General features: G+C 50.4%; 1 protein-coding gene across 1 annotated transcript; it reads right to left on the bottom strand.

Moving 5' to 3' along the window:
- Positions 1–27: 27 nt before the first annotated feature.
- LOC144941156 (uncharacterized) lies at positions 28–14,522 on the bottom strand. The gene is made up of 6 exons (XM_078867706.1): positions 14,151–14,522; positions 6,711–6,926; positions 6,141–6,218; positions 4,692–4,712; positions 3,390–3,550; positions 28–2,411 (listed from the first exon to the last, which is right to left on the bottom strand). The coding sequence occupies exons 1-6, from the start codon at positions 14,215–14,217 to the stop codon at positions 2,367–2,369; spliced, it is 588 nt and encodes a 195-aa protein (XP_078723832.1). The 5' UTR covers positions 14,218–14,522; the 3' UTR covers positions 28–2,366.
- Between the last annotated feature and the right edge of the window lie 302 nt (positions 14,523–14,824).

Here is a 14,824-nt window from a genome sequence, read left to right as displayed (position 1 = left end):
CCGAAATAATAAAACTTTTAACGTGCTTCACGACGCGTGGCCACCTTGCTTTGATTGCCGTTGCCGACACTTTGTTTATCCGGGAGAGAGCGTCGACGAGTTCTCGTGACTTTTTCAGGAAGCGTCCTGCCAATATATTTCGCAGTTGGGGTGGGGTGGGGAGCGATAATTCGTCGGGGTGGAATGCCAAGTGAGTAGCGCGCTGTAATTTGCGGGTGCATTTTTTTTCATTTGTACCGTCACGGAATCTTCAACGTCCGCCGTGAAACAGACAGCGCGCATTATTTCTTAATTTATTTACGAACACACTCGGCAGTGTTAATCAGGGAGGCCGCTCGATTCGAACTTTGAGCCCCTGCCGAGAGCGGGCGGTGAACTCGCTCTCTCTCTCACGCGCTTGGCCGTGCTGTCGGACCCAGTTCCCCGGGCGATGAATGCCACGTGAATCGTTCCGCTGGAAAGTGGCCCCGTTCCCCCACCACTCTCCAAGCCACCATCGCCAACACCCCCGTTGCTGCCCCTTATCCACACATCGCGTTCGCGTGCTGCGCTGGTGATTTGGGCTGGCGGGGGGCATCTTGATTCGATTTAAGAATGAGGCCTATGTCCAAATCGCCTGGAATGCGTCGTCGGATCTAGTCATATCTCGGAAACTGTCCAGGGTTGAGCCTGGATATAGGTACAGTACTTGAATGAACGAGCATCATCTAAAACAGGTGTTACGTGCTGCGGAGCTGTGTGGTGGGCAGCAGAGGGGCAGCGCAGCGAATTCCCATTGCGCTGTACTTCTACGCACCAATGTTTATGCTATACGCTTTCAACTAACCTGCAGTGACCAGCGCGGTGAAGTATGGTCAAATAACCCCCTCCCAAGCACGGCATGGGAAGGCCCTCATTCAACAGTAGAATGACAAGAGCTGTACACGTGTTCTTTTTTAACTTTGCGGTGAATATCCCCTTCAGTAGCTGGCGCGGTTCATTCACCTTAAAGTGCCAATACGGATCAGTTATTTTACGTGTGATGTAGAGGCATGTTTTTGTGAGCATATGAATCGACGTGCCACGACGTGGCTATGATGCCTCATGATGACACGCAGGCTTGTGTTCATGCTCTGCGTTGGATGTCTTCACTATGAGGGGTAATCAAACACACTGTCCAGGGCAGGATATGGGAGCTGCTCAGTGTTTTGGAGTGTAATTCCTGGCCCAAGTACACTTACCAAGTACAGTCATGCATCGGATAATGCGTAGCGGGCCTGGTGTGCGTCTACGTGAAATAAACCATGTTGAACTTTATGGATTGGCAAATGTTCTTTGCATATTTTCATGGTATGTTTGACAACCCCTCATCAATGTATGCTGAACTTCTTTCGCACCATACATAGCCAACCGTGCCAATCAAGCCTGTGCGCCGTGCACCACCTGAACGCGCAGATCAACGTAAACGGCGCACGAGTTGGGATGTGTTTGTAATTCATCCGATGGAAAAGTCAAACTTTCTTTACATGGAAACCCACCTAGACAGGCACACCACTCGAGAAGGCAACTCTGACGGGTCGACGCTCGTTTGAACGAGAGTCCACGATTATCCCGGATGACGGCTCCGTTTTTATTTCTTAAGTGCCCGTCACGTTCGGCCGGCATCGTGGCCATCGGCTGAAGGAGAAGGATTCCCACTTGTATCCCCTGTCCTGCAGGAACCCAGTGAAACACGCCACATCCTGCAGGAGAGATCCCCTTGGCGAGCAGGGCAAAGAGCTCGTTTAATTTGACAACGAGCGCAATCTGTGCCATCCTCTACCGGCGTGTGCGGAGCATACGAGCCATCGCCACCATCCCGAGGCCCCGAGAGGTGACATTGCCACCCTAACCCACGACCACCGCCCCCCCTCGATCCTAAAAGAAAGGAAAAGCTGAAAGGTAACGTCTCATAAAGTTCCTCTTGACCCAGAAAAACCCAGCAGATAACAAAGTTCCCATGTGGGAGTGTACACAACGAGTGCTATTTTCCGCAATATATACATACATTCAGGCGCGTGTAGTAGTCGCAAACTTTTGAATTTGGCAACGCAAGTTAAGTATTGAGGAATTCAACGTCCATGCCCAGATCTTACGCTTGGGATGCTTGTGTTTAAATTTGTTCGGCCATGGCTTTGGTTGACGCGATTGTGTAGGTGACGTGATTGTGTAGGTGACGCGATTTTGTTGGTGACGCGATTGTGTAGGTGACGCGATTGTGTTGGTGACGCGATTGTGTAGGTGACATTGTGTAGGTGACACGAGTGTGTAGGTGACATGATTTTGGAGGTGAGCGAGTGCGGGGGGCGACACTTGAGCGTGCCTTGCGAGAGGGGCGTTGCAGCCGCTCATTTCCCGTAGCGAGCAAACGGCGATTCCTCCTTAAGGGTGTTCTGAAAGAGAGCGCACACAGACACAGCGTCGTGTGTGTGATCGCGATTTTCGGTCACACGTACGTATCTGTCATGGGGATGTGGAGTGGGGTTTCGTGGGGTTGAGGGGGATCCACTTTGGGCGAGTGTTTGCACACTGCTGTTGACTCGCAGTGACGTCAAACCTCCACCTTCATCGAGTTCCTGCTGCTGTGACGTGTGTGGACGTGAACAATGGGGAGACACGCTGCTGCTGCTGCTGCTGTGCACAGTGACAACTCTTTCCCCAAGAAGGACTACTACTGTTATGAGCCAAGAATGTCTGTATGGCCCGTGTGTGACGTCACTCCACGTCGACCAGCCCCCCTCATTAATAATCATGAGCAGGTGACGTCCTCCAAATGGACCCCCCCCCCCCTCATTAATAATTCGCGGGTGAGTGAGGGCTGTGAGCGTCAACTCACAGCCCTCACTACAAAGGCAGAACCCTCACGTCACGCGATCTCCGTAGCACTATTGAGACATCAAAGTAAAAAGGACGTCATGATGAACAAGGGATTATAACCTTTAAATGAAGTAGGTCTGTGTCACCACGGCCTTACAAAGTGCACACGAATTGATGCAATGAATATCACGTCGCGGTCTGCTTTTCGCTTGCAAGTTTCAGATTTACTGCAGTACACCCGTCCTTGGACAGACAAAAGGCTAGTTGGTGTATATTTGTCGTATATAGTGGACTGTTTTTCTGGGGCATTTAATTTTTCATCCTGAGTCCCAGCGATTTCAAAAAAATGCAGAAATTATTTTGGGAGCCACAGGACACATTAGTGGGCATGTTAGTGGGACTCGGCATAACCATGAAGGGTTCACAGGGGACAGGTTGGGCTGGAGATGGGCGTGGAGTGCAAGGAGGTTTCGGTGGTAGGAGGTGGTAACGCCCCAAAGGCCCGAGAGGTCATGGGGACCAGGTGACAACCTCAGCCACTGCCGTGTGCTCACCATGGGCAGGTCCGTGAGCCGCTCAAACTCGGGCCCCTTCTGCGGACCGAGGTGTCGATAGGCGATGAAGCCGAGAGCGGCGATCACGCCGAGAGACAGCAGCACGATGAGTGCCGTCGCCACGGGCGGGAAGGAGCCGCCCCGGTCATCCACGGTGGCACCTGCATCCGTGGCACACCGGCGCACGTGATGGGGGCGGCGGCGGGGGGTACGGTCACTGGGCGAGGCTTCACGAGCCACCGATTGCCATCGCACCACACCACAGATGGGGGCACCCTTTCCGAAGGCCGAATAGTGCTTTCAAATATTTGACCGGATCAGCAACGCAAAGGATATTTGCACACCACAACCCCGGTAGCTCTCACCATGGCCGGTGGCTACTGCTCAGTGCCACCCGGGAAAATATTCAGTGATAACTTGAAGCCTGGCTAGGCCGCTATGTAATGACTTGTGTGCTCAGATTTACTTGAAACACAACAAATGACCGAGCGTGATAAAACGTAATTAAACACGGTGCTGGCAGGTGGAAAATGTTCCCCTCTGACGCTCGATTCGTGCGACTCGGAGACTTGCGGCGACGGCTAAATGCCGTTTTCAGGGCGATTCGAAGTGGAAGGCCTCACGTGGCTGTTGGCGTGTAAGCCGTACGTCGATCACTCCTGCTTAGAGCCAGGTGAGAGCCGACTGAGACACGGCGAGGACTGTGGCCGGTTGCGTGAAAACACCTCAAATAGTTAAATCTTTAACACTTAAGGTAAGTACAAGTAAAGGGATGAACTTCACGTGTCCTACGCAACCTGCATCTGGGGCTACATATTCGGCTGAAACGTTACAAGTTACAGTTGTGAGATGCCCTGGAAAAATAACTTTGATAACCCACAAACTCATTGCCCACACGGTCGGGTGTTTGTGACAGTAAGCGGATTGAGTGCATGTCAATAATTAAGATCGTTGTGCGGCCATCTGTGGGGCGATGGCAATACAAACAACAGCGGGTTGTAGAGGGCACCGATGAAGGTCGCGCGAGTTCTATACACGTGGAGTTATCGGGTTTCTCTTCCCACACCCCTCCGTCGCCGAGCAGAACACGGTGCACTGCTGTCAACTTTAATTGAGGTCCAATTATTAAAGCGAGTTCCATTAAAGCCACCTCAATCGCGTTACATTTCCAACAAAGACCACCTTCAGAGATTTCTGTTAACCGTCTCCCATTGCACCAGCCCTGACCCTAAGTCGACGGTTCGAACCCCGTGCTGAAATGGAACGCTCCCGGAGATCGCTCCAAAGCGCGAAACGTCTTACCCGATTCTCCCGTGCCGTTCACTGGGGGAGAGGGGAAGAAAACGCGCGCACGCACAAGTAAGGCTGGGTGCCGATGGTTCACTCGGCAGACAAACGTGAAAGCCGACCCACGTGGGCCAATGTGCCTCTCCCAAATGCACGTGGCAGAACAGGTGGCAACACCCTGATGCTAAATTAAATTTGATTCTGGGGGTGGGGGCCAAGGTTGTTGTTTGTTTTTTGGGAGGGGGGGGGGCTCTCTGTTTATAGAATTCAATTTCCCTTAACTTTTTACTCTTTTTTCCATTAACCTTTTTAACCCCGACCCTTGCCCCAATGATGCCAAACACTCCCATCGTTATTCACCCTGCAGGCTATTTCAGTGCTCTTATGTAAACGTGATAGACGAATTGTAAAGCTAAATCAAAGTTAAAATGAACAAAACGTTTAACTTTGGCTCATAACCCACGGCGATGCAGCAGGTTTTCATTGCCAATTGATCAGGGGCATTTATCAAAGTGCTGCAGGTTTTTTCTTCAACCATTTTAAAGTTATCTATTTGTGTATCTTATATTATATACACATTTATACATATTTATACAGTGCCTTAATCCAAGGCGCTTTAAACGGTTATAAAATTGTACATAACATGATAATGGTTGAAACAAAGAGTGGGGTTATTAAAAGTGGTGATGTAGTTCTGGTGAAGGGAGAACAGGTGGGAGAGGTTAAAAAGGGCAGGGGTAGTGGTAGGTGTAGGGGTAGTGATAGGGGTTGTGATAGGTGCAGGGGTAGTGATAGGGGTTGTGATAGGTGCAGGGGTAGTGATAGGGGTTGTGATAGGTGTCGGGGTAGTGATAGGGGTAGTGATAGGTGTAGGGGTAGTGATAGGGTTAGTGATAGGGGTAGTGATAGGGGTAGGGGTAGTGAAATGGGTCGGGGTAGTGATAGGGGTAGTGACTTGGGTAGGGATCGTGATTTGGGTATGGGTAGTGATAGGGGTAGTGATGGGGGTAGTGATTTGGGTATGGGTAGTGATAGAGGTTGGGGTAGTGATAGAGGTAGTGATTTGGGTAGGGATAGTGATGGGGGTTGGGGTAGTGATAGTGATTTGGGTAGGGGTAGTGATGGGGGTTGGAGTAGTGATAGGGATAGTGATTTGGGTAGGGGTAGTGATGGGGGTAATGATAGGTGTAGGAGTAGTGATGGGGGTTGGGGTAGGCCTGGTTATAGCTGGGGGGGGGCAGGGAGCAGCAGTAGCAACATGGGCTGGGGAGAAGAGATGGGGGTTGTTTTAATGGAGGAACGGAAGCAAGTTAGTGAAGATCATTGTTTTACGTGCAGTGAGAGTTTGTACCACTGCACATAAAACTGTACAATATGTGTGTTGAGGAACCCCTTCAATCCAAGGTCCCTAACCCCTCCCCCAGCCCCACGTGAACCCCAGGGCCCAGGCAAGGCCCTCCTCACCTGTGGTCTGGTTGGCCGTGGTGCTGGTGGCCGACGGCTCGCTCCCTGGTACTGGGGTCGGTGCCATCGAGGGCGATGCTGCAGTAGAATTTGGAGATGTGGATGCATTTGAAGGTGTAGCGGTGGATGTATTTGTAGGTGTAGCGGTGGATGTATTTGTAGGTGTAGCGGTGGATGTATTTGAAGGTGTGGTGGTGGATGCATTTGTAGGTGTGGTGATGGATGTATTTGAAGGTGTGGTGGTGGATGCATTTGAAGATGTAGTATTGGGTGAAATTGAAGGTGTAGTGGTGGATGTATTTGAAGGTGTGGTGGTGGATGCATTTGAAGATGTAGTATTGGGTGCAATTGAAGGTATAGTGGTGGATGCATTTGAAGTTGTAGTATTGGGTGCAATTGAAGGTGTCGTGGTGGATGCATTTAAAGTTGTAGTATTGGATTCAATTGAAGGTGTCGTGGTGGATGCATTTGCAAGTGTCGTGGTGGATGCATTTGCAAGTGTAGTGGTGGATGTGGCTGAAGTGGATATTGTAGGGGAAGAAAGTGCAGTGGTTGTTGCTGTCGAAGCACCTGGGGGCATGGCCGAAGTGGGGACAGCGGTAGCGGCGGTGGTGGTGGTAGCAGCAGAGGTGGTGGCGGCGGTGGTGGTGGCGGCGGTGGTGGTGGCAGCAGCGGTGGTGGTGGCGGTGGTGGTGGTGGTGCTGGGAATCGTCACGGCTGTTATTGTTGTTGCCACCGTGCTGGATGGAACCGCAGTTGATGTCGCCAGTGTAGTTATGGTGGTTTCTGTGAGGGGGTGGTGAGGACAGAAGCGCAGAGTTAAACCCCAACTCCAGGTCACGTGAGTTCAGTGTTCGAATCAGCAAGGGAATGACTCCCGAATGGCTCTACTCAAAGGTTTCCCAGACTCCAGTCCTCACAACCCACAACGCCTCTGCCTTTCCACGCTCGCCAATCTTTTTTGCGTCTCAGGTACAAAGAGTCTGCGCGCGCTGTGCGCGTCAGATGATTCGTCAACAATATCTCCACGTGATGCGTCGAGCTCCCGATTCAAATTTACACCGGTCTCTACGTCACATGGGAGACGAGCGCGCACGCACGCACGCACACACGACATCTATTCGCAATCATCAGGGTCGTGGAGCGTGTAATGACAGAATGTGTATTCGAACGGCGAACACTGATAGACATGGAGAGGCGCGTTGTAGGTCCATGCCAATAATACTGCATTGTGAAGTAACCGCGTGCAATGAGTTGATAATGATCAAGTAATTAACTTGTGAGCCAGGTAAATAAACCCGTTGCTCTGAAACCCGCTGCTCCCTTAAGCGATAAGACCAACTTGGCCTGTGGCACACCGGGAGGTCGGGGAATTGCCGCCCCTTTCGCCAGGCGCGCTAACCGCTGCACTACCGCTCCCCACAGCACACAGCACCCACCGTGTGTGTACACAGCCGGCGACCCGAGTTCGATTCCCGCTCACGGCCAACACCAGTGACGGGCATCTGTGGGCATCCGTCGTGTTTCTGTATCGTTTGCTGTTGCTACTTTCTGACCCGCCTCGACTGGACATCATCTGTGAAAAAGAGCTTCATGGCTCATCGGATTTCTCCCGGATAAATAGAGATTCTGAACCGGTCCTTGTCCCTTCCCTAGGTCGACCCAGCCTCAAATGAGTACCTGGTGCGGTGTGTAAACATCACCACTGGGGAGACAAATGCGGCCGGGCATTGTGTTGGCCACCCACCCCCTCGTGTGCCGGCCTTCAGAGGTGCTCGCTAACAGCACTTGAAGGTCGGGGGAACGGCCCGCGTCTCGCTCCCACGCCGATGTGGGGGGGGGGGGGGGCATTGTGACGTCACGAAGTCCACGTGACGTGTACGTGTGTCGAGTCAGCGCGTGACTTGAGACGCGGCATTGTGTCGCCCAGGTGGTGAGAACTCCGGGGACCTGGGGAAGAGTCTCGTTTGCACGAGTGACTTGGGGCATTCGTCTGCTGCCGGCAGCGGGTGAACGTGGATATCTGCCGCTGTCTGTCTGTGTGCGATTATCCGAACCGAGCCTGGGCCTCCCCTAGGTCGACTCAGCATCAAATGAGTACCTGCGGCGGTCTGTGAACATCGCCGCTAGGGAGACAAAGGGTGACTCGGGTGTGGTGCTGGCCACCCAACCCCCTCGAGTGCCGTGCCGGCCTTCATAGGTGCTACTCGCTTGCAGCACTTGCCCCAACAGTCTATTAAGGCTATACGGGGGATCTTTGTGCTAATAACAATTGTGTGCTGGACTGTAATTTCTAATTTTGGCAAAATGGAATCCTGACACCGGCAACACAATAACACCCCCCCTATCCTTTTGCGAATGACGTCAGGCGTTTATTAACGTGCACTGTGAAACATCGCAGTGATAACCAGGGCGGCTGCTGGTTTCGAACCGTGAACCTCTGCAATAAGCGGGGAACGCGCGCCAAAAAGTTGCACCCCACCCCCCCTCATATTTGCCAACCACCATGACGGCGTGAAAAGAGCACAAACACTTATGTAACGATGTGACTAGGCAAGAGGAGGTGGGATGTATAATGGCCTCGGTGCGACCGTGCGAGGCAAATCAAATATTGGGGGGCCCCCATCCTGACCGATTGCCGCACCCACTGGGCTGACAATGTCGTTACTACGTCACTGATGATGTCGTTACTACGTCACTGGTAATGTCGTTACCACGTCACTGATGATGTCGTTACTACGTCACTAGTAATGTCGTTACAACGTCACTGATAATGTCGTTACTACGCCACTGATAATGTAGTTACTACGTCACTGATAATGTCGTTACTACGTCACTGGTAATGTCGTTACTACGCCACTGGTAATGTCGTTACTACGCCACTGATAATGTAGTTACTACGTCACTGGTAATGTAGTTACTACGCCACTGATAATGTAGTTACTACGTCACTGATAATGTAGTTACTACACCACTGATAATGTAGTTACTACGTCACTGGTAATGTAGTTACTACACCACTGATAATGTAGTTACTACACCACTGATAATGTCGTTACTACGTCACTGATAATGTCGTTACTACGTCACTGATAATGTCGTTACTACGCCACTGATAATGTAGTTACTACGTCACTGGTAATGTAGTTACTACGCCACTGATAATGTAGTTACTACGTCACTGATAATGTAGTTACTACACCACTGATAATGTAGTTACTACGTCACTGGTAATGTAGTTACTACACCACTGATAATGTAGTTACTACACCACTGATAATGTCGTTACTACGTCACTGATAATGTCGTTACTACGTCACTGATAATGTCGTTACTACGTCACTGATAATGTCGTTACTACGCCACTGATAATGTCGTTACTACGTCACTGGTAATGTAGTTACTACACCACTGATAATGTAGTTACTACACCACTGATAATGTAGTTACTACACCACTGATAATGTCGTTACTACGTCACTGATAATGTCGTTACTACGTCACTGATAATGTCGTTACTACGTCACTGGTAATGTCGTTACTACGTCACTGATAATGTAGTTACTACGTCACTGATAATGTAGTTACTACGTCACTGATAATGTAGTTACTACGTCACTGGTAATGTAGTTACTACGCCACTGATAATGTCGTTACTACGCCACTGATAATGTCGTTACTACGTCACTGGTAATGTAGTTACTACACCACTGATAATGTAGTTACTACACCACTGATAATGTAGTTACTACACCACTGATAATGTCGTTACTACGTCACTGATAATGTCGTTACTACGTCACTGATAATGTCGTTACTACGTCACTGGTAATGTCGTTACTACGTCACTGATAATGTAGTTACTACGTCACTGATAATGTAGTTACTACGTCACTGATAATGTAGTTACTACGTCACTGGTAATGTAGTTACTACACCACTGATAATGTCGTTACTACGCCACTGATAATGTCGTTACTACGTCACTGGTAATGTAGTTACTACGCCACTGATAATGTAGTTACTACGTCACTGATAATGTAGTTACTACGTCACTGGTAATGTAGTTACTACACCACTGATAATGTCGTTACTACGCCACTGATAATGTCGTTACTACGCCACTGATAATGTAGTTACTACGTCACTGATAATGTAGTTACTACGTCACTGGTAATGTAGTTACTACGCCACTGATAATGTAGTTACGACACCATTGATAACACTGTGTAACAAAAATGTGTTTTGTTCCTGGGTAGTAAGTGTTATTTCCTAATTGCTTATGACTCAAAAGTAAAGAAAGTTGATATTATTCCCCACAAACGTTGCTTTTGTGACCAGAACATTGATATTTTGAAATTGTCCTATTTTCAATGAGAAAACGTACGAATTTGTGTCTTTTCGTTCACATAAAGCACCTTGGTGTCTAAATATTTTGTAGTATTTTTTTTATTACTTTAGTATAAATACATGTTAATTTTAATTCAAATGTTTTTTTTCTGACTTTATGTAAACGAAAAGACACAAATTCGCCCGTTTTCTCATTGAAAATAGGTCAATTTCAAAATATCACTGTCCTGGTCACAAAAGCAAAGTTTGTGGGGAATTACAGCCACTTTCTGTACTTTTTATGCATAAGCAGTCTTTCCGACAGACCTGTTCTTCACCTGAGGACTGCTGCTTGCGTCGTGGCCGAAACGTCGTGAGAATTGTATTTTATTATGTTTTATTTTTAATCTTTTATTATTTCCCTTCTACGTGACTTTACCGAACTGTGCGCATGGGCGCTGTTGTTGACTGTTCCACGCTCAGCACTTCTCAGCGGTGACGTCACCTTGCCGAACGATTTATTTTTGATTAAGAAAAAAAAACCCACCAAAAATTACAGTCGCCTTGTGTGTTTTTTGTCGTGTGCGCGTGCGTCCACAGTCTTGCGGTTGTGTCTCTAAGGCGCATTTACAGAGACGGTGGATATATTGCCGTAGGATTCTAGATTTGAGGCTTTCGTGACTGCAAGGATTCATACTCTTAGGTTTTTTCGTTAAAGTCGCGTAGGTAACAAATAAAAAATAAAAATAATATAAATAATAATACTTTTACTTCTACTATTATTTTTTTTACCTACGTGACTTTACCGAAAAAACCTAAGAGTATTGCCGTAGGATTTGTACCGATTTTGCTGCGAGGTTGACCCACCAGCAGCAGCAGCAGCTATCGGGCACAGCACATTGGGTTCGTGAACGCATCTGTGCGGAACTGTTTACAAATCGTGTTCATCCGTGTCTGTACGCGTGGCGTTGGGAGTCTTTACGGGGGGGGGGCCGCATTCTCATCATAGACACACTCGCTGACAGCACTTGCCCCAAAAGTCTATGAAGGCTATAGGGGATATCTTTGTCTTTGGTCTCCTTCCACCGCACCGTGGACCCGGTGAGGATTTAGCGAGTGCAGGAATTGGAGTAAAGATAGCGCGGTCAGGTCCTGCAATTTTCATATCGGGGCTGTCTGACACATTCGATCACTATTGAGTCGCGACAGAGCCAACACGGGTGGCGTGTAGCAACGTATCGACAAGGATCGATTCTAGCAACTCGCTCCTCGACGGGATTTCTGGTGAAAAATAAACAACATAACCACTGGAGCCATGCACTTTTGAATCAACATTGACAACCCATTTCACCTGAACTCCTTTTTGTGTTTATTTATATTTTTACGTGTCTTGATTTTATAGGAAGGACTACCTTAGTTTAATTTATACTGTAAAGTACTGCGATGTGCTCTTTAGTGCTGAGGTGAGTTGTCACTCCTTCCCCCGCACCTCCGATTAGCACGGTTGGTTACGTACGGTGCGAAAGAAGTTCAACGTACATGCATCGCACTGGGACTCATCGGCATCGTATCTGCTGCTGTACGCCAGTGCCCAATGAACCCCTCCCTCGATCCCTCTCTCTCTCTGTGTGTAGCCCGAGGATGCACAACGCGTGGCTGCTGCTGCTGCTACAGGCAGCCCCCCCCCCCCCCCGACAACACACAATGGACGAGTTGCTCATCCCATCACTCCCCGCGTCGGCCGAGACGTTTCTGCTGACACGCGTTCCTCTGTGCGCACGTGTGCGTACAAGTGTACACGTGTGTACAAGTGTATGTGTGTTGTGTACACGTGTGTACAAGTGTATGTGTGTTGTGTACACGTGTGTACAAGTGTATGTGTGTTGTGTACACGTGTGTACAAGTGTATGTGTGTTGTGTACACGTGTGTACAAGTGTATGTGTGTTGTGTACACGTGTGTACAAGTGTATGTGTGTTGTGTACACGTGTGTACAAGTGTATGTGTGTTGTGTACACGTGTGTACAAGTGTATGTGTGTTGTGTACACGTGTGTGTCTGTACACACACACACACGTGCAAGTGTACACGTGTGTGTGTGTGTGTACACGTGTGTGTGTGTGTACACACACGGTGCTGTGTGATGTGGGGTGCGGTAGTGTAGAGGTTAGTGCTACGCTGCGCTACGAACCCAGCGACCCGAGTTCGATTCCCGCTCACGGCCAACACCAGTGACGGGCATCTGTGGGCATCTGTCGTGTTTCTGTGTCGTTCGCTGTTGCTACTTTCTGACCCGCCTCGACTGGACATCATCTGTGAAAAAGAGCCTCATGGCTCCTCGGATTTCTCCAGGATAAATAGAGATTCTGAACCGGTTCTTGACCCTTCCCTAGGTCGACTCAGCCTCAAATGAGTACCTGGTGCGGTGTGTAAACATCACTGCTGGGGAGACAAAGGCGGCCGGGCATCGTGTTGGCCACCCACCCCCTCGTGTGCTGGCCTTCATAGGTGCTCGCTAACAGCACTTTCCCCAACAGTCTGTTAAAGGCTACACCTGTATTTGGGATACTTTGTATCTGTACACGCGCCTCCGCTCACGATTCCCGCTCCCCTATAATGGTGAATGGTGATGGTGTGGCCAGGATTATTGTTGCTTTGTGATTATGGTTACATTCGGAACGAAACGCACACAAAAGTACGTCGACCGGGGAGATGGAGCAATGAAATCAGCTCCTCGCGTAGAGAGGCAGGTGCCGTGTGGGTCATCACATCGCAGGATCGCGAGAGCGGACTGCGACCATCATCCAACAGTGGTTGAGTGATGATGATGATGAAGGTAGATACTGGATTCTATTTCGGTTTGCGTAGCGAAAGCGGAACTGAACGATTATTATTTTATTTTTTCATGGAAGAACAAAGCGTTTAAAAGAAAACATCTCGTATGCAAGGGTCTCCAGAGCGTCGAGTGACGCGTACACAGCCGAGCAGCTACGATGAGCTTAGGTGAGAGGGTGGGTAGGTGAGTGGGTGAGAGTGGGTAGGTGAGTGGTTGAGAGTGGGTAGGTGAGTGGGTAGGTGAGTGGGTAGGTGAGTGCTCCGAGTCAGGTGTCAGGGTCAGGGTCAGGGCCGGAGCTACTTAGGGTGAGGGATATGGGCTCGGAGGTTTGCCGTAGGTTACCCTCAGGGTTAACTTTAATAGTCAGGAATCTCGGAGGGTAAGGTTTGGGGCGAGTTGTAAGTCAGATACGCGCAGCGCACTCTGCGTGCGAGTCTCAGGGGTGGGTTTGGGGGGTGAGTTTCAGCTAAGATCGGCGCTTTATTTCGGCCGTGACAGTCCGGATCGCTCTTTCCCGTGCGCTTTGTTCGGACCGCGCATCCACCTCGACTCATTCTGTCCTCGCGATGCTGAGCTTGCCAGGATCATAGCAACATATGGTCAAACACTGCCGGTCCATTGGGACAGATCGACATACCGCGTGAACTCCAGCCGCAGTGCCATACACACCTAATAATCCCCGCCTCGCAGGTCGGCCGCGCCGCGTTCGCGACAACATTTCGAGCGAGAAACGAATCCCTCGGGTCGCGCGCACGCAGTTCGCGTCGAGCGTGCGGGAGAGGCTGCGTTAGCCCAAGTGTCTGCGGGGTGGGTGGTGCAGGAGGGGGGTGCCCAGGGGGTCACTCACGGGCGTCTGCGAGGGGGTGCAGCCAGACTCCAAGAGCGAGCACGAAGATCCACGCGGCGGTGCGCATCTTCGCTGCGCTGTGATCCAGGCGGGCGAGGGCCGACGGTTCGCGTCCCTACCCGAGACGGGACGGAGGAGGAGGAGGGCGAGTGGGGAACGGGCAAGAGGGGGTGCCCCCGCGGTTATCCGTCGTCGCCTTAGCCCTGGCTGCGATGGACCGAGTGATGGGAGTGACGATGGGAGTGTGCACGGCGGAGTGGCGCTGCGTGGGGCATCATCATCATCAGCAGGTCGCGTGGGCGCGCGTCATCGCCGCTTGTACACGTGTAACTAGGGCGGGCGTGACTTGGAATTCCTCGCGCGTGTGTCTGGGTGTGTCTGGGGGTGCGTGTGTCTTGGTGTGCGTGTGTCTGTGTGTGACTGTGTGTGTGTGTCTGGGTGTGCGTTTGGGTGTGCGTGTCTGGGTGTGTGTGTGTGTCTGGGTGTGCGTCTGTGTGTGTCTGTGGGTGTGCGTGTCTGTGTGTGTCTGGGTGTGCGTGTGTGTGTCTATGTGTGTCTGGGTGTGTGTGTGGGTGTGTCTGTGTGTGTGTGTGTGTGTGTCTGGGTGTGTGTGTGTGTGTCTGGGTGTGTCTTTGCGTGTCGAGGGAGCGGTGGTGCCGCATTGCGCTACGAAC

Source organism: Lampetra fluviatilis, chromosome 24 (assembly GCF_964198595.1).
Source record: "Lampetra fluviatilis chromosome 24, kcLamFluv1.1, whole genome shotgun sequence".
NCBI classification, from domain to species: domain Eukaryota; kingdom Metazoa; phylum Chordata; class Hyperoartia; order Petromyzontiformes; family Petromyzontidae; genus Lampetra; species Lampetra fluviatilis.
The sequence above is the reverse complement of the archived record's forward strand: the minus strand, read 5'-3'. Positions and strand labels throughout refer to the sequence as shown.